The 22,538-nt window shown below is 39.1% G+C and overlaps 3 protein-coding genes across 4 annotated transcripts; all 3 read left to right on the forward strand.

Annotated features, from left to right (window-relative positions):
- The first annotated feature begins 327 nt into the window (after positions 1-327).
- Positions 328-3,406, forward strand: LOC135616984 (delta(7)-sterol-C5(6)-desaturase-like). The gene is made up of 3 exons (XM_065116818.1): positions 328-710; positions 1,740-2,045; positions 2,976-3,406. Exons 1-3 carry the CDS (start codon positions 476-478, stop codon positions 3,266-3,268), a joined length of 834 nt encoding a protein of 277 aa, XP_064972890.1. The 5' UTR covers positions 328-475; the 3' UTR covers positions 3,269-3,406.
- Positions 3,407-3,887: 481 nt separating this feature from the next.
- On the forward strand, positions 3,888-14,994 carry LOC135616895 (mitogen-activated protein kinase kinase kinase 1-like). Of its 2 annotated transcripts, none has more exons than XM_065116718.1 (9): positions 3,888-5,547; positions 8,041-8,125; positions 8,315-8,377; positions 8,702-8,859; positions 9,388-9,463; positions 9,561-9,620; positions 10,766-10,873; positions 14,023-14,268; positions 14,475-14,994. In XM_065116718.1, exons 1-8 carry the CDS (start codon positions 4,433-4,435, stop codon positions 14,194-14,196), a joined length of 1,839 nt encoding a protein of 612 aa, XP_064972790.1. In that variant the 5' UTR covers positions 3,888-4,432; the 3' UTR covers positions 14,197-14,268; positions 14,475-14,994. The 2 variants fall into 2 exon arrangements, with proteins under 2 accessions (XP_064972790.1, XP_064972726.1); XM_065116654.1 differs by having other exon boundaries at positions 3,889-5,547; positions 14,420-14,994.
- A 965-nt stretch (positions 14,995-15,959) lies between these two features.
- On the forward strand, positions 15,960-20,965 carry LOC135617024 (pentatricopeptide repeat-containing protein At4g19890-like). The gene is made up of 3 exons (XM_065116911.1): positions 15,960-18,837; positions 20,087-20,245; positions 20,359-20,965. The coding sequence occupies exon 1, from the start codon at positions 15,967-15,969 to the stop codon at positions 18,055-18,057; it is 2,091 nt and encodes a 696-aa protein (XP_064972983.1). The 5' UTR covers positions 15,960-15,966; the 3' UTR covers positions 18,058-18,837; positions 20,087-20,245; positions 20,359-20,965.
- Positions 20,966-22,538: the final 1,573 nt, after the last annotated feature.

Consider the following 22,538-nt stretch of genomic DNA (forward strand, 5'->3'; position numbering starts at 1 on the left):
GAGGCTGTTCACCGTCGACTGCTTCGAGAGTCGCGCTGCAAGATAATTGTGTGTGTGAGATCTGCCGTATCTCATGGCCCCACGTGCCACAGGAGACAACAAATCTTCGCTGGTATTTTGTCTCTACTTTTTATCGCAATTAATCTTAAAAATAAATTAGATGAAATATAAGGATAAGATGCCAGTGATATATATATATATATATATATATATATATATATATATATATATATATATATATATATATATAAAATTGGGATTTTACAAGAGGGGTGGAAGGGGAGGTGATCAACCGGGCGGTGATGTGATCCGAAGCTCTAAACTTTAAGCGCAGCGAGAACTCGGATGACCATAGCAACAACCCCAAGCGGTGGTCCAGCGGACGCACCGGTCTCGGAACACGCAGGGTTCGTCCTTTTTCGCTTGAAGAGGTCGGATTCCGTTCGCTAATAGCGAGGTCGGGAGGAGGAGGAGGATGGAGGTGGAGAGGGCGGAGTACCTCCACCAGTTCGTGGAGGAGACGGACTGGTACAACGGCATCGTGCTCGATGCGCTCCTGCCGGGTGGCGGCGCCGCCTGGAGGCGGCTTCCCCGGCCGCTGCAGTCGTGGCTTCGCAACTACCTCGGTGGCAATATCCTCTACTTGGCCTCCGGCTTTCTCTGGTGCTTCTACATCTACCACTGGAAGCGAAACGTTTACGTCCCAAAAGGTCGTCTCTTTCTTCTACTTCGCTTTCTTTTGGAGTCGATTTGGTGTGATAAACTGTAAACAGTAAGCTTTGTATTCAATGGTGATTTCGTGCTCTCATTTGCTTGATAGAAGCTAAAAAATTTGATTCTTGATTTGAGGTGTAGTGTCCGTTTTGATAAATTTCTCATTTCCCTCTGTTTCTTGGTATGCTTGTTCTGTCATCTAAGTGGCAGATGCTGATTTGATGCAAAGTATGGCTGTGCTTGGTTTAGGAGCAGAAAAGGTAGAACGAATGCTGTCAAAAGAACTGCATTTTTTTGTTATGAGAAATCCACCATTGTAGTTCTTTGATTGGCTTAGCCTCAAGCCTCTGTATCAGGAGGAAATAAGGAACTCTTGAGAGGGAATTCTCTTGCTGTTCATAGAATCAATGGATTTGGTTGCTTGTCATGTTAAATCCTGCTGTTCATAGAAGGAATAGATGGGTCTGCCAGTGTTATTTTGACTTAAACAATTTGGGTTAGTGGTTCAATCTCATCAAGTGAATAGGTCTGATAATTGGTATCAAAGTGAGCCATATTTTGACCTTGATGTCTCTTGAGTGAGGAAGATTATGACACCCCATAACATTTTTAATTTGAGCGTAAGTATTATGGACTATTGAAAGGACGGAAATAATTTAAAGTTAATCTTCTGGGATAGGATAATCTTTCTAGTTTATCTTTTTTTTTTTTTTCCAGAACTCATTTAGTAGGATTGGCACTACATGCTAAATTTTTCTTTTTCGGTAGCATGGCTCATCTATCTTTTGGAACAATTTGATCGGCAGTACGTTTCTTTGGTTGCCATTACGGAACGTTGAGAGAACAATTTTAGCCCCGAACAATCTTTTCTTATGACAAAAGATGTTTCCTTTATCAGTGTCTATCAGATGGACTAGAACTGGTTTCATGGACGCACTAGAGGTTCATATTTCTTAGTATGTTTATGGCTTTATCCTCTTCTCAATGATAACCATCTTCTTGGGTCTTCTGTTTCTTTTTGGCAGATTCTATACCCTCAAAGAGGGCCATGCTTTTGCAAATATATGTTGCGATGAAGGCTATGCCATGGTACTGTGCTCTTCCGACGCTCTCAGAATACATGATTGAGAAAGGATGGACCAAATGTTTTTCCAGCATAAGTGAAGTTGGTTGGCCGATCTATCTTACTTATATGGCCATCTATTTAGTACTTGTCGAGTTTGGAATTTACTGGATGCACAGAGAGCTGCATGATATAAAGCCATTATACAAGTACCTTCATGTAACACATCACATCTACAACAAGCAAAACACTCTTTCTCCATTTGCTGGTAAGTTCACAGTACTTGTTGATTATAAAATCTTGATCGGTCCTCTGACTATCGATGTGCATTCATCTTTAGTTTTCTATAACATAAATTATTAGCTTTGTTTAGAAGTAAAATTTGTAACTAAGTTTGGTAGTTTTCTTTTAGTTGTAGATTTGTATTTCTGATTTCTGTTGCATCTGCACATGTTTTACATAAAACCATCATAGATTATAAGAACATGGCACAGGAATCTTATTTATGTTGTTAAGAAATTGCAATTGCAAGTATAGGGATTTGTAACTACTACTACTAGTTGTGCCAAAATAATCCTCTTATAATATTGTACTTTAAAGACATATTTCTGTGTATACGAGTACTATCGAAACTAGATTTCAACCTTCACAAGGAAATGACCTTATCATCCTTCTGCATGACCCTTCTGCACATGGTCGGGGAAGTTCTTCTTTCTCCCAATTACATGGCTAATCCTAAAGTTGGGATATTATTTGTTGTTGCATGGTAAGTTTATCGTGTAAATAATTCCACTTTCTCGGTCAAAACATTTATGCAGCATATTCCTTAGAGGTTGTGGAATGAACAGTTCAGGAAAACATTGAGATTGGTCAACCTGCTAAGTAGATGACACAGTTTAGAGTGATCATAGAATTGTAAGGTGAACAGTTGAGCCCTACCACTTAAATGATCAAAGGTTTCCTTGATGATCCTTTAAAGAACAGTCAACACTGTTCGTTTATGAATTTGTGGTTCTGCCGTATGTGTATGATATATGTATGGTGAATCAATCTAACGTGGGTAAGACAGAATATTTGAGAGGCAACACTATTTTGCGATAGCCTGTCTAAAGCAAAGAAATTGGTAGACACAGCAGCTTTCTTGGTCTGATATTGAAAGGCTAGAAAACTGACACTTTGTATCTCTCTTTCTCTTCAGGACTGGCATTCAATCCATTGGATGGGATACTGCAGGCCGTGCCGCATGTGATCGCTCTCTTCATCGTGCCAACTCATTTCATGAGTCACATACTACTACTGTTCATCGAAGCTTTATGGACTGCAAACATCCATGACTGCATTCACGGTAAGGTTTGGCCTGTCATGGGTGCCGGTTACCACACCATCCATCACACGACGTATCGTCACAACTATGGGCATTACACGATATGGATGGACTGGATGTTCGGAACCCTTCGCGATCCTGAGGAGGACCCCAAGAAGACCGAGTGATCCAGTCTTGTTTTGCTCCAAAGTTACCACCTGCTAATTCTACAAACTTAAAACCCTGTATTGAGTTGTAGATGGCCTTGTCTAATAATCAGGACTAGTTTCTAATCTTCTATGGCATGTTCATCTTGGATTGGTGCACAGTGAATGAGTGGATGAGTAAAAACTGTGGTGAGCATGAACTAAGACATGAATCAATTTGTGTTTGTCATGTCTTTCCACCATCCAAATGTTGTGATAAGTTCTCCTCACTGCAAAATGTTGCCTGCAGTCCATGTTATGCTGCACTATTAGAGTAGCACTTTGATCATCGCCATTCATCAAGACTAAGATAGAAACCGCACATCACGATCGCATGCACGTAATTGACGAACTTGTTCTTGTGGACGCAGCAGCGGGAGAAGGACTCGAGGGAGGAATAGAAGAAGAGGTGCCAAGATCAAAGAAACTTCGACGAGGATACCAATTGGAAGCATGATATTTAGGAATTGACTTCGACATCATAAAAAACAAGATAACTAAATGATGTTATTTGACCATTTTATTATCAGTTTGAGAAGCAGAGAATATTCAAAGAAAGATTACTCGTCGTTTAATTTAATATAGATATTTTTCTGCTCGAGGAAAAATCCACCGCGTGTGCTGGCAAATTGCGGCGGAGTATTGTTCTTCCGTAATGTCGGAGCTTTCTTTTCTCACCGGCACACTGTTGCTCTTTGTATCTTCCTTTTACTGCTGGATCTGTCATTCATCGGTTGCATCCATGGGTGGTGGCCCATTTGGTTCCCAAGAATTCCAGCGGCAGCTTCCGTGACGCCACAAAACAGCGGACGCCTTCCCGGAATTGAATGGCGGATGGGAAGGGGAGGAGATGAACCCTGCCATCGAGACCAAGTCTCCGCCGCCGGGTTCCGTGTTATTCCTGATCCCTTCACCCTCTTCCTGTTCGCTCTCCCGATTCCCGGAACGGCCAATTGTTTTTTGGGTTTCGCCTTTTCTTGGGCTCCGGAAGCATCAGAAACCCTAGCGTTTGGTCGAAATTTCTTGTCGATTCTTCTTGTTGGCTTCGAAGTTCGCATCTTTTTTATTGCCTTTGTTGCCGGTGTTGGTAAAAATCGTGCCTTGGGGGTCTCTTTTTCCTGATGGGTTTATCGCCGCCACCGACGTATGTTCTTAAACCGTAGGAGAGCCGCCTCCAGCTCCGGACGCGGCACGATGGACTCCAGCAAGCAGCAGCAGGTGACGGGACGGCGTCCGCAGCTGGTGCGGCGCAACGCGGTCAAGTACGTCGAGTATGAGGCCGCGGGTTCCTCTTCGACCTCTTTCTCTTCTGCCGCGACCGAAGAAAACCCCGACCTCCGCGCCGCACGACCTCTGGACCTCTTCTCGTCCGCGTATGCCCAACAGACGAGCTTCCGGATCGACGGAAGCATTGAAGGCGAGGTAGACATCCTCTGCCGCAGTCTCGGCCTCAACAGCCCCGAGGATTTCGCTATTTCTGAGGACGAGTGGGAGAGGCACAAGGCGCGGTTATCCTCCGACGTCCTTTCCAGGTCCAGGCTTCTCCAGCTGGACAGCCCAACCCATAAAGATCCCGCCTTTGCGTCTGAAGATCCAATCTTGGTGTCTGATCGGACTCCTTTGGAACCCATTTCAGCATCCGCAGAAGTGATTGTAAGCCAGATCGGTCCTGAAGAGGAATGTGGGCAGCTCACTGATGATTCAAAGGTCGAAACTGGGGTTGTTGGTGGCCAATCCTGTGTGTCTCCGAGTTCTGGGGGAGGAGGTGGAATTCGAGGAGTCCGGCCTCCAGTTCTTTCCCCTCCACCGCCAATGACAAAATTTTCATCTCCTTCTTTGAGACATGAGCCTTACAGTTCATCAACTCTTCAACCAGCTCCATTGATTTCCCTTGCAGTCACAGATGCAGCAAATTTGACTTCGGATATTGTCAGAACTGTTGCCCCAGAGGAAAGTGATCTTGAGGCACGTGGGAAGAAATCAGTGGATTCTGAGGAGAACAAGGGGAAGGGGGAGATTCTCGTGGGCGATGAAGTCAGTGAGGAGGAGTTGAGGGAACTGTGGTTGCAGGATACCCCCGAGGACTTCACAGGGACATCTTCTTACTCGACGATGAACGACGATGAGTCATGCAGTACGACTACTGAGACAACATTCACCATCTCACCAAATGGTAGGTTAAAGCGGAAGATAAAATCATGGATGCGTGGCATGCTCCTGGGTAGCGGTTCCTATGGAATGGTGTATGAAGGGATAAGCGAGTAAGTAATGAATTAAAATTATCTATCCAAGAAATTCTTGTTTCTTTATATGTATGGCTTAGATTCTTGAGGTTGCCATTTACCTACAAAATACTTCTAGTGGGATTTCAGTTACTTTTGAGAATACTCCCACGGTTCTTAAAGGAAACCAATTTATCCTAGTGAAGACAACCATAGTTAGTGAAGAATCCCATAACTTGACGGTGTTAATTATGGACTTTAAAATTGTCTGTTGTTGAGTACCTGTGGGATATGCACAGGTTAGTCAGTTGCAATGGTAAGAAATTGTAGCTTATATTTTAAGCAGAGCTACAGTTGTCTTTTTAGACAACCCTGTAAATAAGCAAATAGTTAACTTTTCCACAAATTGTACAATATGGTGGTAAAAACTATGAACATTATTTTTGTTTTTTACTCTTCCATTTTGAGGTGGATACATAGCCCATCTAAGATATCTACATAGTCAGCACAGGGAGTTTTAACTTGTCCTATCTTAATTTTGTATCTGCATATATATTTATTTTAGTTACACAGTTCAAATAACCTCATCCTAAGTTTGTCAGTCATCTTTTTCCTTCACGAGCACATTAATAAGGTGTTAAGATTTTTTCATGCCTTGTGATTATTTAGTGTTGAATATGTTGTGATTTCCAATAGTCCCATATTGGGCATTGATGATATAAATTGCCCGATTGGTCTGTTACTATTAAGGGCTTAATCATTTTGATTCATGTGCCTTTAGGCTTGTTATATCCAAGTCATTTGGGTTCATGGATTTCTTTCAGTCAATCACAACTAAAACATGTCAAAGTTTATGGTTTCGAATTATAATCAGATGGGATAAATCTGAGTCACCATTGGGCCATAGGCCTCACATGCCACCTACTAGTGAATGATTTTAAATTGCATTGGGTCTTTATGAGGACATTACTCCTTTGAATGTAGGAGATTATCATGCCACAATAGTCCCATATCAGAAGCTTATCGTTTAGATTTGTATATAGGTTATTTCAGTCTACCCATAATAATTAGGGTTTAAGCATTTTGGACGCCGTGATTTTTAGCCTATTGTATTGAGCAGGACTATTGAGCTGGGTCACAGACATACATATTTCTTAGAAGGGAGAAAAGTATCTAATCATGTCTAAGCTGCTAGTGATATGAAACTTAAGGCTTAGGAGTTTCTTTGGGGGGCTTAAAATAACATCTATGAAGTTGCAAAAAAAGAAAATAATATCGGTAATCTTGTAATGCAGATGATAGAAGGATGAAGATTGGAGGCTTTTAATTAGAGGTAGTGATTTTGAAGAACACTGACAAGCTTACTTGTGCCTGCCTAGTGAAAATTATATAAGTAGCTTACTGTGGATTTAGAATTAGGGATAGGAATAAGAATTTCAGGTTCTTGAGATATTTTTGTGTGAAGTCAAAGATGACTTAGAGGATGAAAGCAGACAATGGAATAGGAACTAATTATGTACCCATTGATGCATCAAGTTTTCAACACAAAGTATTAATATGGGAAACTCAATTATTTTATAGAAATTTAGAAGTTGAGAACAAGCCAGTTAGTATTAAACTGTGTAAACAATATGTTATGGATAGTTTTTGGAGAGAGATTAAAGAAGAATTAGATATGAAATGAGTATTTCTAAGAGTTTGGTTTGCATTCATGTTAGAGGCTGGTTGCTAGACATGAAGCATTTATAGGATAAAGTTCCTTGGTGTTTGACATTTGATAGTGAAGTTGTTTGATTCGTGAACGTAAGAGCAGAATGTATAAAGAGGCTATATTTTGTGATTTTGCCAATTAGATGTGTGTAAACCCATTAACATGAGTTGTCTTTTGTTGTTCAGAAATATTTGTGTATGCAGCCTTACTGTTTCATTTAGGTTTTATGCCTCTTTATTCAATTAAACTACATTTAGAATATGAAATCTCAAAAGATATTTCAAACTTTGAAGAATAAGCAGGTGTTAGTTCAACTCTTCTTTTTCTTCTTCTTCTTTTGAGAGAGGGAGATCTTGATTCCTCATAATTAAAAGTGTTGTAAGCTTTATAAATTAGTTGCTTAGGACTCATTAGTATGTATATAATGTGAATCACTAAATTGTAAATTGGCATGAGAAGTAGGATGAATAATCTTAGCTCACACTTGATGTTCACAAATTGTTAACTTCTTGGATGATCATATTTTCATATATCTGAGGTCTATAGGTTCCTCAACTGCTTGGTTGGTTCTAATTTCATGTATCCAAGTTCCATAAGTTCTTACTTTGTGTTAGTCTTTTCTTTTGTAAGCTTTATCAGCCAGACATCATTTAATGGTTATATATGTATATATCAGTCTTTTACTTGGAGATCTAGTTTCATTAAAACACAGTTCTCTTTTTTAAATGATATTTTCAGTATGCTCAGTAAAATATAATTCTCGAGTATTATTAAATTGGTGAATTACTCTTTGATTAAGGCATGTTTTTTCATTTGTATAGTGAGGGTATATTTTTTGCTGTCAAAGAAGTATCTTTGCTTGACCAAGGAAGCAATGCTGAACAATGTATTATTCAACTTGAGCAGGTAGGATAATGTCAATTTTTACCTTTACATTGATCTAGTTCACTAATTCTTTACCATTTTCAATATTGTTTGCAAGTTATTTTATCCTCTTTTCTAATTATAGATGTGCTGGGACTTTCATGGATCTAAATGAGTAATTGGAAAATTGGTTAAGTGTTCTCAACTTTCTTCCTTAACTTTTGCTTCCAGGAGATCGCACTTCTAAGTCAGTTTGAACATGAAAACATAGTTCAATATTACGGAACAGACAAGGTATATTGTTTTTCCAATCTTGCTATTTCACCACTTTAGCTTTTCATGAATTTATCTTCTGACAGATGTATTTATTGAATTTTATTTTTATTTGCATGCCATTAAAATTGTACCTTAAAAAAGGGGAAAAGCATTAGATAAATGCGTCATTATATAAAATCACAAGATAGGGATAGTTGAAGCTTTTAATTTTTATTATTATCCTTTTGGTAGATTGGAATATTTGAGATTTTCTTGACTAATGGCATAAATATTATTTTATTTTTCATGGTGTAATCTCTACTTCCATTCTCTAACTGATATGTGATATGAATTAATTTTTAGGAGGATTCAAAATTATACATCTTCCTTGAACTTGTTACACAAGGTTCGCTTTCATCTCTGTATCAAAAGTATCGACTGCAAGATTCCCAAGTTTCAGCATATACTAGGCAGATCCTAAATGGCCTAAACTACCTTCATGAGCGAAATATTGTGCACAGGTGATTCAGCTGTTTTAGTTTATGCCTATGCACTTATTTCATAAATTTGGTTTTGACAGGATATGATGTTATATTATTGGAATTTTCTTTTCTGAGCCAGTCTTTTTGGATCCATGTGCCATGATTTAACGATACATATGAATAAATTATGTCCCTGGATAATGGTGCATGCCACTTGTTTGTTCCTGTGGTTCTTGCATATGAGCAAACTGTGCAGTTAAAACTTAAAAGTTGATTTAGATTAAAATCAGTCAGTGTGTATAATGAGGGACATGCCACTTTTTGCATGCCGTTATCTTGGCAACATGCACCAACTGAGGCACCTGTGTTTTTGTTCTGATTTTACAGTTCTATTAATCCTCAAGAGCTAGCTTGAAGATAAGGACTGGATCTTCATATATTTTGAGATAAATGTTAAGCAAGGATTGAATATATGATTCTGATAATATTTCTTTTAAGTCTTCCCAGTCATTTTCTTTTCTTGCTTATGGAAAGACAACCTTAAGATGCTATCTTTTCGTTTCTCAGAGATATCAAATGTGCAAATATATTGGTTCATGCAGACGGCTCTGTAAAACTTGCAGATTTTGGATTGGCAAAGGAGGTTTGTCTATTGCCCTCTTGCTTTATACATGTGATACTTTGCATATCTAATGTGTCATTATATTCATATTTTATTCTGCTTCTGTGAACAACTTCAGATGACCAAGGTCACCTTGCTGAAATCTTGCAAAGGCAGTGTCTATTGGATGGCTCCAGAGGTTAGCCCTTCTTCATCCTAAATGAGAATATATAGATTCTTTTCCATCAACGACACCTAATCTGGAACCTATGCCAAAAGAATCTGTAAAATGCTTTATGAACATGGCAATATCTGATTATTAAACAAGATAATTCTTTGACAGGGTTGTGCATTTCAACAAATAGATTCATATAGAATAAATGTTTGGAATTGTTCATTATGAGCAAGAATGCCGTTTTAGGAACCGGACTCGTATTGGCCTGGTCGATGGTTAGTACCAGTGTACCAACACATGGTACACTGAGGAGGAAGGGGAGATGAATGAAGAGGTGGGAGAACGAGCAAGGAGGAGGAGGAAGGGGAAGGAAGAAGAGGAGTGGATGAAGAGGAGGAAGGTAGAGGTGCAAGCGCACTTGCTGGTGGTGCATGATGAGCGAGGCAAAATGGACAACAGAGGTGAAACGAGCGAAGAGGGTTCTCAAATATGACCCCTAAAGAGTGTTCAATATATATGTATGTATATATATATATATGTATGTATATATGTATGTATGTATGTATGTATGTATGTATGTATGTATGTATGTATGTATGTAATGAGTCGGACTGGACCGTCTAAAACGAGGGTGGTTCGCATATGGGTTCATTCCAGAATGAACATATCAGCCATTTCGTACCGATCTGGGGGAAATGATGATCCGTGATAAATTAATTTTGGTCTCATCCTCCTTTGAGACGACATTTTCTGAGCTTGTATACCACATGTCCATTCAAGTCTGAGATGCATCTTTGGCTGCAGCCATGAATCTGAGATGTATAATGATATTAATATGGTGATGTGGCAGTCAGGAAATGTTCTGCTAATGATTTATTCTTTAAAGCAGCATCATTTTATAGCGCCACCTGCTAACAGTATGTGATATTACATTCATTGTCACATGTGACCGAGGGGTTTTCTCTTCATATCTGACTTTATTTATACTAATATGCAAAAGAACTGTAGCAACTGCTTGTAGATGGTGCGTTAACCTGCCAAGCCCTATTTCTTGGATGAGAGCCAAAGTTATTTACTTTATTAAGTTTCACTTGAGAAGCAGTGATGAAGTTGTTCGAAATTTTAGATTCATTTATGAACAATGACATTTCTTAGTTTCAATATTCCAGGTTATTAATCCCAGAAGATCATATGGACCCGCTGCAGATATATGGAGCCTTGGGTGCACAGTTCTGGAGATGTTGACTCGTCAGATACCTTATCCAAATCTAGAGTGGGTGAGTAATTTATATATTAGGATTACATACTATCTATGTTTCCAATTTTTCAGCAAACCTTTTTTCCAGTTCAGTAATAAAATAATAAATTTTTACCTTCCCAGTCATCTCTTTTATCTGAGTTCAAATACCAGTCCCTATGAGCTGAATGACATTTTATGCAGTTGAGCAGCCAGCCAGCGAAAGACTAGTGAGTGCATAATTAACAAGTTAATTGGAGATTGACACAAATTTAGATGATTCGACCATATTATTTTAATAGCCTAATAAAAGATCAGGCCGTGTGAAGTATCAAAATTTTAAGCTGCTAATGGAAAGAAAAAGATGTACCAAAGGCTTGATAAATTAATTCTAGAAACAGACCACTTAAATCCAAATTGCAAGTAACTATCAAATTATTAGTTGGCTATATTTAACAAACTTTTTTTTATGAGCTATATTAGTTGGCTGTATGTAACTTATAAACTTGATGTTATGGGCTGGAAAACAGTTCTAGAATTTGGATAAAGAGATAAACGAAAAGCCAAAAATTGAGATAGGAATCTAGCTCAATTTTATTCTGTAGATGTCCAATTTCAGAGAACAGAGTAGTGGTTATTTGACATCTGTAGAGGATGATATTAGTAACAGTAATTAGCATGACCAACCACTCCATGTAAGTTGGTATTGTTGATGTGGCTGAATGGCAACCATATTTTCGTTGTGACTATAAATTGGATGAACAAAAAGACCTTGTTATTTCAAGTTTTCAACCCCTTGAGCAATGCTGCCAGCCATATTAAATGACATTCTTCTGAAAAAAGAAAAAAAAAAAAACTGGTTGTGCCTCAGTGGGGTTGCCCCAACTGGAATTTGGTTTCATGGCTGAGTTATGGAAGTTAACACTCGACATATTTGATATGTCTGTTTACACGCATTACCTGAACTCGCAATGGTAGGTTGTGTTCTTTAGCTCAGCTACCTATTTAGACAGGGAAAGAACTAGTGCTCGGTGAAAAGGTTTAACTGGAAGGAAGCAAGATGATCAATGGACCATGATTTTGCATGCCTAGCATATATGACGTTGGGATCTTATGGATTGTTGTTGTTGTTGTTATTTTGTCTTTGTTGCTGCTCCATTGTACAATCTCATTTTAACTTGAATTAAGCTCCTTTCTTATTTCTTCTCATATTACTTGGACTGTTCAGGGTAGATTTAAATGTTATCTATCTGGTACTTCTTGGTTGTTATCATGAGTCTCCCAGAACTCAATCAGATGAAGTCTCTATAATTTTGTTGCCAGCAAATGTTTACACCAAGATGAAAGTTAGTTTGAATTTTTCTAAAATTTTGAACCACACAATGTCTCTTTTCAAGGGAAAACAATAAAACTACGTATGTACTTACTATTAGTATTCTGTGGTGAAATAATAATAATGGCCAGTGCATAGTTTTCATGATTACGTCTTAACATTTTCAAAGGATGTGTCTCATAAGTAGATTATGTGGCAATACCATTATGCTAATTTAACAACTTAAATATTGCTAGAAGCTCTAATTAGGACAATATATAATGAAGTACCATATGCCATGTCAAATGCTCTGAAGGTTTTCATTTTGAAAATAGAACAGCACCATCAGACTAAAAGCATCCCTGATCTATGTATTCAGTTATCTGGCTTGGGGAGATAAAACCTGATATTGCCTGAAGTGGTAATGATCTACAGAAGACAAAAGAGAAAAAAACAACAACAAATTGGTTCTCAACAGTTAAAAAGATCTGTTAAATAGATGGATTTGTAGAGATTAGTCTTTAGATTTTGGCAGGTTACCAGTGGTATACTGTTCGAGAAATCAACTAGGATAAGTATAGGATGAGGAATTGACTGAACAACAAAGTTCTTATTGTTGTTATTATCAAACAAACTAAATAGGAGTACCATGTAAGAGAAAGAAAAACGCTCCAGGGAACAAGGTTTTCCATCTAGTTCCAGTACTGGTTTCAGTAATCTACCAGACTGGTACAATACTGGTGTTCCAGGTATGCCGATATATACCACTGGTACTAACCAATAAAAAAGTAATACTGACCACTACTTCACCATATGGTCTGATATCAGTCCCTTGCTGGACTGGTATTTGAAACCTTGACGGGGAATAGGAAAACATGGTTTAAGATGGGGTAGATAAAATAATAAGATGAAAAAGAGGAACTTCCGGCTTAAGAAATATTTATTTTTGTGAAATCAATCACATGAAGCCTCATTTGTAAGTCCGTGTTCCTCTTTTGGACGTCATTTCCATAAATCCCAATAGTCTTAAGGGTTCTATTTAATTAGGATGTTTGGAAAATTTGTACCATGGAGTTGTTTGAAATTTGAATAATGAGATGTCACTGTTCATGCTGCAGTAACAGGGACAGTGATAGCCCATTTATTTTATTAATTTATGATGTGCAAAACCCTTTGTTAAAAAACATAATGACACACAAAAACATGAACCCACCTGAAGGTCAAACTATTTACCCACCTGAATGTCAGATTGAAATCTGATATCAGGCCTTTGACTTGATTGAATTAGGTGGTTGTTGACAAAAAGTGCACAGTTCATGTTGGTGTTCTGGAATTTAGTTTTTAAATGGTAGGTAAATTTTTAGTGCAAATTCTTATCATCATCATGCTGAATTCCATATTGACGACACATTTCAAATGTAGATTTACTACTAAAAGTGTGCTAGGATTGTACTAGATATGAGAAGAAAAGAGTGTATTCTTGTCAAGTCGTGAACACGAATGTCATAATAGAACATCTATCTTAGTAGAAGGATTCCCTGCTGACTTCTTTCCTCCAGAGTGAAGGATGTAATTAAAATTATTCAGGAGACCATAGAGATATTGGTTCCCTTACTATTAAGAGTACTAGCTATCATGGCTAGCGTTTGTGATGGTTCGATGTATTGGTTTGCTTGTCTACTAGAGTTACCTTTCTTATTAATTTAAGTTCAAAGTCTTGTTGTCTTCGTACATTATTTAATTTGCCAGTTGTATATCACAACATATTTACTTGTTTGGAGGGATATGATATGGATATCAATGCACTTGTAACAGTGATGCCCTTTCCTTTTGTTTCCTTTATGATTGGGTAATAAATGATTCATTGTAATATGCAGACACAAGCTTTATATAGGATTGGCCATGGAGAACAGCCTTCAATTCCAAGCTACTTGTCTAAAGATGCACGTGATTTCATTAGCCAGTGTGTGAAAGTGAATCCAGATGATCGTCCCACTGCTTCTCAACTATTAGAGCATCCATTTGTCAGGAGATCAATGGGAACTTCTTGATGATCTAATTCGTCTCTGTTAATAATGAGAGATTAGTTGGCTAAAAAATAATGGCATTTCAAAAACATTAAGGTAAAGCATTCGATGTTCATTCTGAAATTTCAAGCAATCAATTTTGTGGTGGTCTAAGCTGTCGTCTCTTTTTCTTCATCATTTCTTTGTATATATGAATTGAATATCTTTAGATTTTACGTTTAATTTTGAACTCCATTCACCTGTGCAGATTTTTTGGTGACGCGCTGCAAATATGCTGAGAAAGTTTTTTTTTATGTTGCCAGTGTCTCATAAGAATCTTTGGTACTCGAACACCTTCATTTGTGATGACCTTTCGAAAGCTGATCGTAACCAATCGTGGAGAAGTCCATGTATTCAGCTGCCACAAGTAAGATGATGAATGGTCGATGTGTGTGCAATTATCGATCAAGATGAATGCATGTGTATGTTTCGAGTCCCGTTGTCCTCCAACAGTGTTGTTCATTTCGTGTAAATATTGTGTTTGTTGTGCTGATAATATAGGATTGACAGAGTGCTGCATTCTTTAGGTGTTGTTGGGAATGTGTATTGCCGTAAAGAAGAGTTACTAGGAAGGTTCCATGATATGGGGAGTACCAAATATGAGTCTTTTTCATCTGTTCTCCTCTTTCTTCTCTGATTTGGTTAAAGTGTTGTCTTCATATTTGAAGCTTGTACAAGTGGTGCATGGTGTGCACAGTTTGTATGCCTAACTGACATAATATTCCTATTTCATTCCTGATTCATCAAATACATTGTCTTCCTCATGGAGCTCATTCAATTGTATGTCGAAGATGAGGTTTTCTGAACCATCAACAGCACTCTCAATGTCATCAAATTCTCCTCAACTTCAATTGTATGCAGTGTTCAAACAGAAATCTTCCACAGACAAGTTCGGCCAAGATTCCTTCAAACTCTCCTCATGCTTTGAATCCAAAAGGAAGGAAAGTAAATGATCCAAGCTTTCACAGATACATATATCATCTTTCGCAATATGATCGTGCATGCAGAACAAGTTTCTTGTAGCAGATAAAGCAAGGCGGAGTTGGCATGTTCTCTAGTCTTATCCTCTCACAGGATAACAAGGAAGAAACCATGGTTTTGCTGCATATAAATACCAGCGAGATGGATCCACACGAACTACCAGAGTTGCAGCCTATCATGGCGATCAAAGACACGCCGTCGGCGAGCGGCTGATGTCGGTGGAGGAGTTCAGGGAATGGCTGAAGAGGTTCGACGGTGATAAGGATGGCTGCAACAAAAGTTACTGGATAAATTACTGGATATACATATATATATGTATATATATGTATATATATATGTATATATATGTATATATATATGTATATATACATATATATACATATATATATATATATACATATATATATGTATATATATATATACATATATATATGTATATATATATATGTATATATATGTATATATATATGTATATATATATGTATGTATATATATATGTATATATATGTATATATATATGTATGTATATATGTATGTATATATATGTATATATATATGTATGTATATATGTATGTATATATGTATGTATATATATGTATATATATATGTATGTATATATGTATGTATATATATATATATATATATATATATATATATATATATATATATATATATATATATATATATATATATATATATATATATATATATATATATATATATATATATATATAATACTCGTTTGGAAGAAGTCGGTCGCCAAATCGCGAAGGCATGCGCTTGTTCCACCGCTTGCTCGCTCCTCATTTCCGCTACTACTGCGCCCGCACCAACAAGACCAGGCCTTTCGCCGACCTCGTTTTACCCCGCCAACCCTCCCAAGATCCCACCTTTACACCGCAAAACCCTCCGCCCACAGTCTCCGAGGTCTGCAATCTGATCTCCCAGACCTACGAAGACGGCAACCAGAAACTCCGGTCCCTGCATGTCGACCTCACCGATGAGCAGGCGGTGGCCGCCGTTGCCCTCCTCGCGGAGACGGAGGGATCCATGGTGGCTTTCAGCTTCTTCCGCTGGGCGGTCGCCCGGCCCCAGTTCAGGCATTTCTTGCGGTTCTACGTCACGGCCGCGTGCTCCTTGGTCGACCTCGGTAACTTGGAGAAGGCGCAGGAGGTCATGAGCTGCATGGCTGTGAGTTTTTCCGAGGTTGGCAGGCTGAAGGAGGCCGTCGACATGGTTTTCGAGATGCGCAGCCAGGGGCTGCCCATCAGCATCCACACCATGAATTTGGTTCTTAGGGTGGCGGTTGGTTCGGGCTTGATTGAATATGCGGAGCAGCTGTTTGCTGAAATGCCGGCGAATGGAACGTATCCCAATTCGTGCAGTTTCAAGACGATGATCGCCGCTTATTGCAGGCAGGGCCGCGTTTCTGATGTGGAGAGGCTGTTGAGGACGGTGGAGGAGAGAGGTCATGGAATCGATAACGTTACATGCACGCTGGTGGTGGATGCATTTTGCAAGAAGGGTTGCGTCAGTTGGGTCTTCAGGTTCTTCCGCAAGATGCTGGAGATCGGTCTGGCTCCGAATGTGATCAATTACACGACTCTGATTGATGCGCTGTGCAAGAGGGGCAGCGTGAAGCAGGGATTTCAGGTGCTTGAGGAAATGGTGGGGAGGGGGTTAAAACCGAATGTTTATACACACACAGCCTTGATTGATGGGCTTTGCAAGATTGGATGGACTGATCGGGCTTTCAGGTTGTTCCTCAAGCTTGTGCGGAGCAACTCATACAAGCCGAATGTTTGCACTTACACAGCCATGATCAGAGGTTACTGCAAGGAGAGCAAGCTTAATCGGGCAGAAATGTTGCTGACGAGAATGCGGGAGCAGGGTTTGACACCCAACACCAACACCTATACCACTCTGATTGATGGACACTGTAAAGCTGGGAATCTGGAGCGGGCTTATGAATTGAAGGATCAAATGACCAGTGACAGTTGTCTTCCAAATATTTGCACGTATAATGCTGTTATCCATGGGCTCTGCAAAAAGGGAAGGATTCAAGAGGCTTATAGATTGCTTCAAGAGGCTTCAAACAAGGGGTTGCAGATGGATAAATTTACATATACTATTCTTATAAGTGAGCATTGCAAGCGAGACCACTCTTCTCGAGCTATGGAATTATTTGATGAGATGGTTGACGCAGGCTGCCATCCAGATATTCACACATATACCACTTTAATTGCTGCATTTTGCAAGCAAAGGAACATGGTAGAGAGCGAGAGGTTGTTTGAAAGATGTCTCAAGTTAGAGTTAGTTCCTACAAAACAAACATATACATCGATGATCGGTGGGTATTGTAGGGTTGGAAAAGTAACTTCTGCTTTGAGGGTTTTTGAGAAGATGATCCAGCATGGATGTTCAGCTGATGCAATAACATATGGTGCTTTGGTCAGTGGTCTCTGCAAAGAGTCTAGGCTGGATGAGGCAAGGGCATTATATGAGGCCATGTTAGACAAAGGTCTGGTTCCCTGTGAAGTTAGTCGCATTACATTGGCTTATGAATATTGCAAGAGGCAAAAATCAAACGTTGGTTTATCAGTATTGGAGAGGCTAGACAAAAAACAATGGACTCGCACAGCCAATATCTTAGTTAGGAAGCTCGGCTTTGAGGGACACGTAGATGCAGCAGGCATGTTCATCAACAAATTGTTGGATGAAGATCACAGCATTGACCGCATAACCTACGCTGCATTTATAAATGCATGCTATGAGAACAATAGGTATTCGACTGCATCAGAACTTTCTGAGAGGATTTCAAAGGGAGCACTTAGCTTTGTTAAGGACAACAGCACCATAACTTAAGCAGGACATAATACTTGAGCAACAAGTTGAAAAGATTGCCTATGTTCCTCATAAAGCTCAATGCGATGGTTGGCAAATTCTGTCCGATGAGTCAAAGAGAAATGTCAGCAAGTTTCTGATATTTAAATAATCAACAGCTCATGTGTAGATTGGTATTCATGTTCTAAGTGGTGCATGCACTTCTTGTGATGAAAACCATTCCATGACAGAATCTCACTGGGACAGGGCATGGTTAAGGCTATTTTTGTGATTCACCAACTTTGTATAAGTGCAAATGCAGTTAAGGTTGGGATTCTGGCAGATCTGCACATTTGCTGTTGGGTATGTAAAGTGGAATGTGGTTCTCTTTCTGGCAAAATGGTTTAGTGGTCTCTGCAGGTTTTGAAAGATTAGCTCATCAGTTTAATTTTGTGCATTGCAATCTAACTGAACTTTACAAACCTTGGGATATACATATATATGATGTGGCAGATGACACATCAGTGTCTCTCCACCTCAGTTGTGGCAGATGACACATCTCCCAAAACCAGAAACTGGATGCTGTCGGATTAGCAAATAGGGATCACAATCTGTTATCCATGTGCAAAAGAGGGGTCACACTAGTTTCATTATATGTTGGTGATGGCGTGATATCCAATAAGAAGCTCGATATTTGAGGCTTCCATGGTTTATGTGGCATCCACATAGATGATACATGAGCATCATATGAGTTGCATTTTTTTTAGCAGAATTCTTGTCTCTGGTGCAATCTGTGGTTGTAGAGCAACTTTGCTGCGATTGGTAAGCTTCTGTTCTTGTGTTTTTTGAAAAGATCTTGTACTGCAAGCTTCAAATGCTTATGAGGTGTGCATCTGGCTGACGATTGTGCCTCATATTCGTGGAACAGCCATGGTTCATGGATGTGTTGGAAAACTTTGAGGAACACGAATACACACTGATATAGTTTTCATGACATGGAAAAGCTTGTTCTCCTATGTGGTTCATCTTTGTTGAGAAACATGTTAAAATCTCTCACACAATGCATCATTGGTGACTGTAAAAGTATATGGTATGCAATAACATCCTCACACTTGTCTCAGTCATACCATATACTTTTACAGGTAAGCCATCAATTGCTTTTAGGCAGCTTTCATGTTGATTATTTGTTAGTTCTAAGTTGGCCATTTTGGTTAAAACCAATCACTGACTTAAATTTTTTTCTCTCATTTACATTCTTGTTCTTGTATACGCATATGAGCATCAACCCCGATGAAGTTACACCTATTTCCCTCTCATGTACATTCTAGTACAAGCATCTTCATGAACTCATAAAAAGTCCTAAATACTCTCTGGGCCTACCTTTATCATTATCCTTAGATCGGCTTGACTTTTGCAGATGGAAATAGTTTTTCACCAAGTCATTGTGGGAATTGAAATCTTAAACAAGGTCCATGAAAGCATTGAGACTAGAGGTGGTTTTGTTTCAAACATGCCAGGTTCTTATGGAAGCCTTTGCTTAAATAACGTGCTAATTATGACTTACCAGGAAGCATAACATGTATAAGCTTTTGTTGTATGATAAAAACACCCTTTTGGTAATTGATTATCAACATCTGGCTTCCTGTAATAAACAGTTGCTGAAGTGTGAGCTCATCTCAAGCTTGAACTTAGATTAGTTTGCAGATGTCATGGTTTTAGTTCAAAAGCACCAAATTTCCTTTGGGATTTGTCATTCTTATTCTCATGCCCCCTTAATTTTCCTTTATGCCCTCCAATTCTGGCAAGTTATTCTTTTCTGTATCTTCTCACATGCCTTATGGTAAACAATGACTTACTTCTTCCAGGTAGTGTGATCGTTTCTGTTGAAACTCTATGTATTTGGTGAATCATTTGCTAATTAAGAGATTTATTTTCTTAATCAAGAACCCTACAAAAGATTTCATCTCAAAGGAAAAGGCATTCTTTCTTCATGTTTGTATCTTCTGCATTCAATTTACTCCATTCTTGATTCAACAAGCACTCACATGAATCTTGAATTTTTTCCTTCCAGATTTATCAGGTCTTCCAAGATTTGGTGGACATAAGCTGTTTTCCAAGCTTTTGGCAACGAGAGCCTCAAATCACTTTTGCAGTCCAATCCTTATATACATTCCAAAGATGTCACTGCAGATAGTGGACTTGTCATTGTTGCGAATGATGACCGTGGAAGGTTTGCTTCTTAGAACCCTTTGCATTCCTTGATGACAAATTCTGTTGTTCTCTTTGTAACTATATTTAGGAGGACATCTACAAATATCAAGATCTCCCATAAATTCTATTCAGGTAAATGATCAATAAGAGGCAGTTGATGTTTTGTTGCTGGGAAGATTAAAGATTCACAAGCAGTGGCAAGGCAATTAACCACGGAAGCACCGAACAGAGATATCAATGTGGTTCGACTAATGGCATAAATACGCTTTGTTTCTATCACTTGATGTTGATTACTGATTTCCATCACGGAGAAAAGCCCGAGTAGATTATTATACAAAGGCGTACACCCAAGCTGCGTGCTGCCAAACCTGGCAATGTAGAACTTATGCCCTTCCAGGTTACATATAAATTTTTCCATTCCTCGTGAGATGTTGCTGATTACAGATAATTGTTTGATTCCTAGAAGGCATTAACTTTTGAGGTTGCCATTGTTTTCCAGTAGTTTTTCATCTGCACAGAGACAAGAATGTCCCAAAAGAAATAGGATTTTCTGCACTCTTTACAGTAAAAGGTTCATTCGTTGGTAGGACTGCTTGCTGTATTTTTCCAGTTTGATCATTTTAGTTGCAGCTAAAGCTAGATTGTGCTTTGCTTATTGCAAGCTTCCTAGAGAGATTCTTTCAATCCTTACACTGTAACAGGATGGAGTATCATCAATCTATTGTTGATTACCTGATAATGTATGCACAGGTTATCATATTTCTTCATGTTTGGCTATGACTACAGTTAATGTACTATACTAAGAACCCAAGTTGGCTCCAAAGAGAGCAAACATGTCGTAAAATAATCTAGTCAATTTCACGAGAACACGTGAAGATCCTACGACATCGTCCCTAACTTTCTCTTTGATCAAGGGGTCAAACCTCTAGTGACGAACCCTCCCGCTGTTACTTTACCAGTCTTCACTCTGACCGAGGTTAATTATATATTATTATACTATTCTTTGTAGTTAAATCTTTTTAGTATTTCAGTCTAGATTTAAAAATATATATTAAAATTTTTATAATTATAAAAATAAAATATTTAATCTCATTTACTTCAACGTTATTGATTTTACTAATAGAAGATACAACATGTATATGAATGACATGAAAATGATAGACAAAAAGATAATTTCAACGGTGGTGACAGATGATAACACCGTGGGTGACTGTTGTGGTGGTGGTTTGCGAGAACGATGCGGTGGTCAACCTTACCAATATCGATCCGAACATCAATGATAAGGAGGAAGAGTGATGAGACATTTGTGTCGATGTCGGAGAAGAAAGAGGAGAGAGGTGAGGCATCTATGTCGACGTCGCACCACTCTCTACCTTCTCTTACTTCTTCGGCATCGCTATGCATCTGTGTTGGCATCAAGGGAGGAAGAGGAGGCATGTGAAGCATCTGCATCACCAACGGTGAGGAGGGAGGAGAAAGATGAGGTAGAGTTGTGCGATGCCGAAGGAGGAAGAGGAGGCAGACGAGGCATCTGTGTCGGTGTAGCACAACTCTACCTCCTCTTCCTTGTTGACCATCTCATTGTTCAGTGTAGCATCGTATTGCCTCCTCTACATTAGTGTCACACTGCTATGCCTCCTCTTCATTCTTGCTGACCACTGCATTGTTCGGTGCAGCATTGCACTGCCTCCTCTACATTAGCGTCACACTGCTATGCCTCCTCTTCATTCTTGCTGACCACTGCATTGTTCGGTGCAGCATTGCACTGCCTCCTCTATGTCGATGCCGCACCACTTTGCTTCCTCTGCATCAATGCCACACCGCTCTACCTCTTCATTCTCATCGACCATCGCATCATTCGGTGCAATGTCGTACTACCTCTTCCACGTCAGTGCTGCATTGCTCTACCTCCTCTTTATTCCCGTTGACTACTATATCGCCAGAAGAGGAAGAGGAGACAAAACAGTGCGATGCCAACATATATGCCTCACCTACCTCCTCTTCCTCCTCTAGCATCGTACTGCTCTACCTCCTCTTCATTCTCGTAGACCACCACATTGTTTGGTATGGCGGCACTACACTACCTTCTCTACATCAGTGTTGCATTGCTATGCCTCCTTTTCGTTCTCGAAAATTACTACATCTTTCGGTGCGATGCCACACTACCTCCTCTGCATCAATATTGTATCGCTCTGCCTCCTCTTCTTTCTCGTTGACCACCACATCATTGGAAGAGAAAGAGGAGGTAGAGCGGTGTAGTATCGATGCAAATGCCTCACCTGCCCCCTCTTCCTCCTCTAGCGTCATATCCC

The sequence above is a fragment of the Musa acuminata genome, chromosome BXJ1-1, assembly GCF_036884655.1.
Source record: "Musa acuminata AAA Group cultivar baxijiao chromosome BXJ1-1, Cavendish_Baxijiao_AAA, whole genome shotgun sequence".
NCBI classification, from domain to species: Eukaryota; Viridiplantae; Streptophyta; class Magnoliopsida; order Zingiberales; family Musaceae; genus Musa; species Musa acuminata.

Coding starts and splice junctions, on each gene's coding strand:
- LOC135616984 (XM_065116818.1), top strand. CDS start 476: ATGGAGGTGGAGAGGGCGGAGTACCTCCACCAGTTCGTGGAGGAGACG. Junction 711..1,739: donor AAACGTTTACGTCCCAAAAG/GTCGTCTCTTTC, acceptor TCTTTTTGGCAG/ATTCTATACCCTCAAAGAGG. Junction 2,046..2,975: donor CACTCTTTCTCCATTTGCTG/GTAAGTTCACAG, acceptor CTTTCTCTTCAG/GACTGGCATTCAATCCATTG.
- LOC135616895 (XM_065116718.1), top strand. CDS start 4,433: ATGTTCTTAAACCGTAGGAGAGCCGCCTCCAGCTCCGGACGCGGCACG. Junction 8,378..8,701: donor AATATTACGGAACAGACAAG/GTATATTGTTTT, acceptor ATTAATTTTTAG/GAGGATTCAAAATTATACAT. Junction 10,874..14,022: donor CTTATCCAAATCTAGAGTGG/GTGAGTAATTTA, acceptor TGTAATATGCAG/ACACAAGCTTTATATAGGAT.
- LOC135617024 (XM_065116911.1), top strand. CDS start 15,967: ATGCGCTTGTTCCACCGCTTGCTCGCTCCTCATTTCCGCTACTACTGC.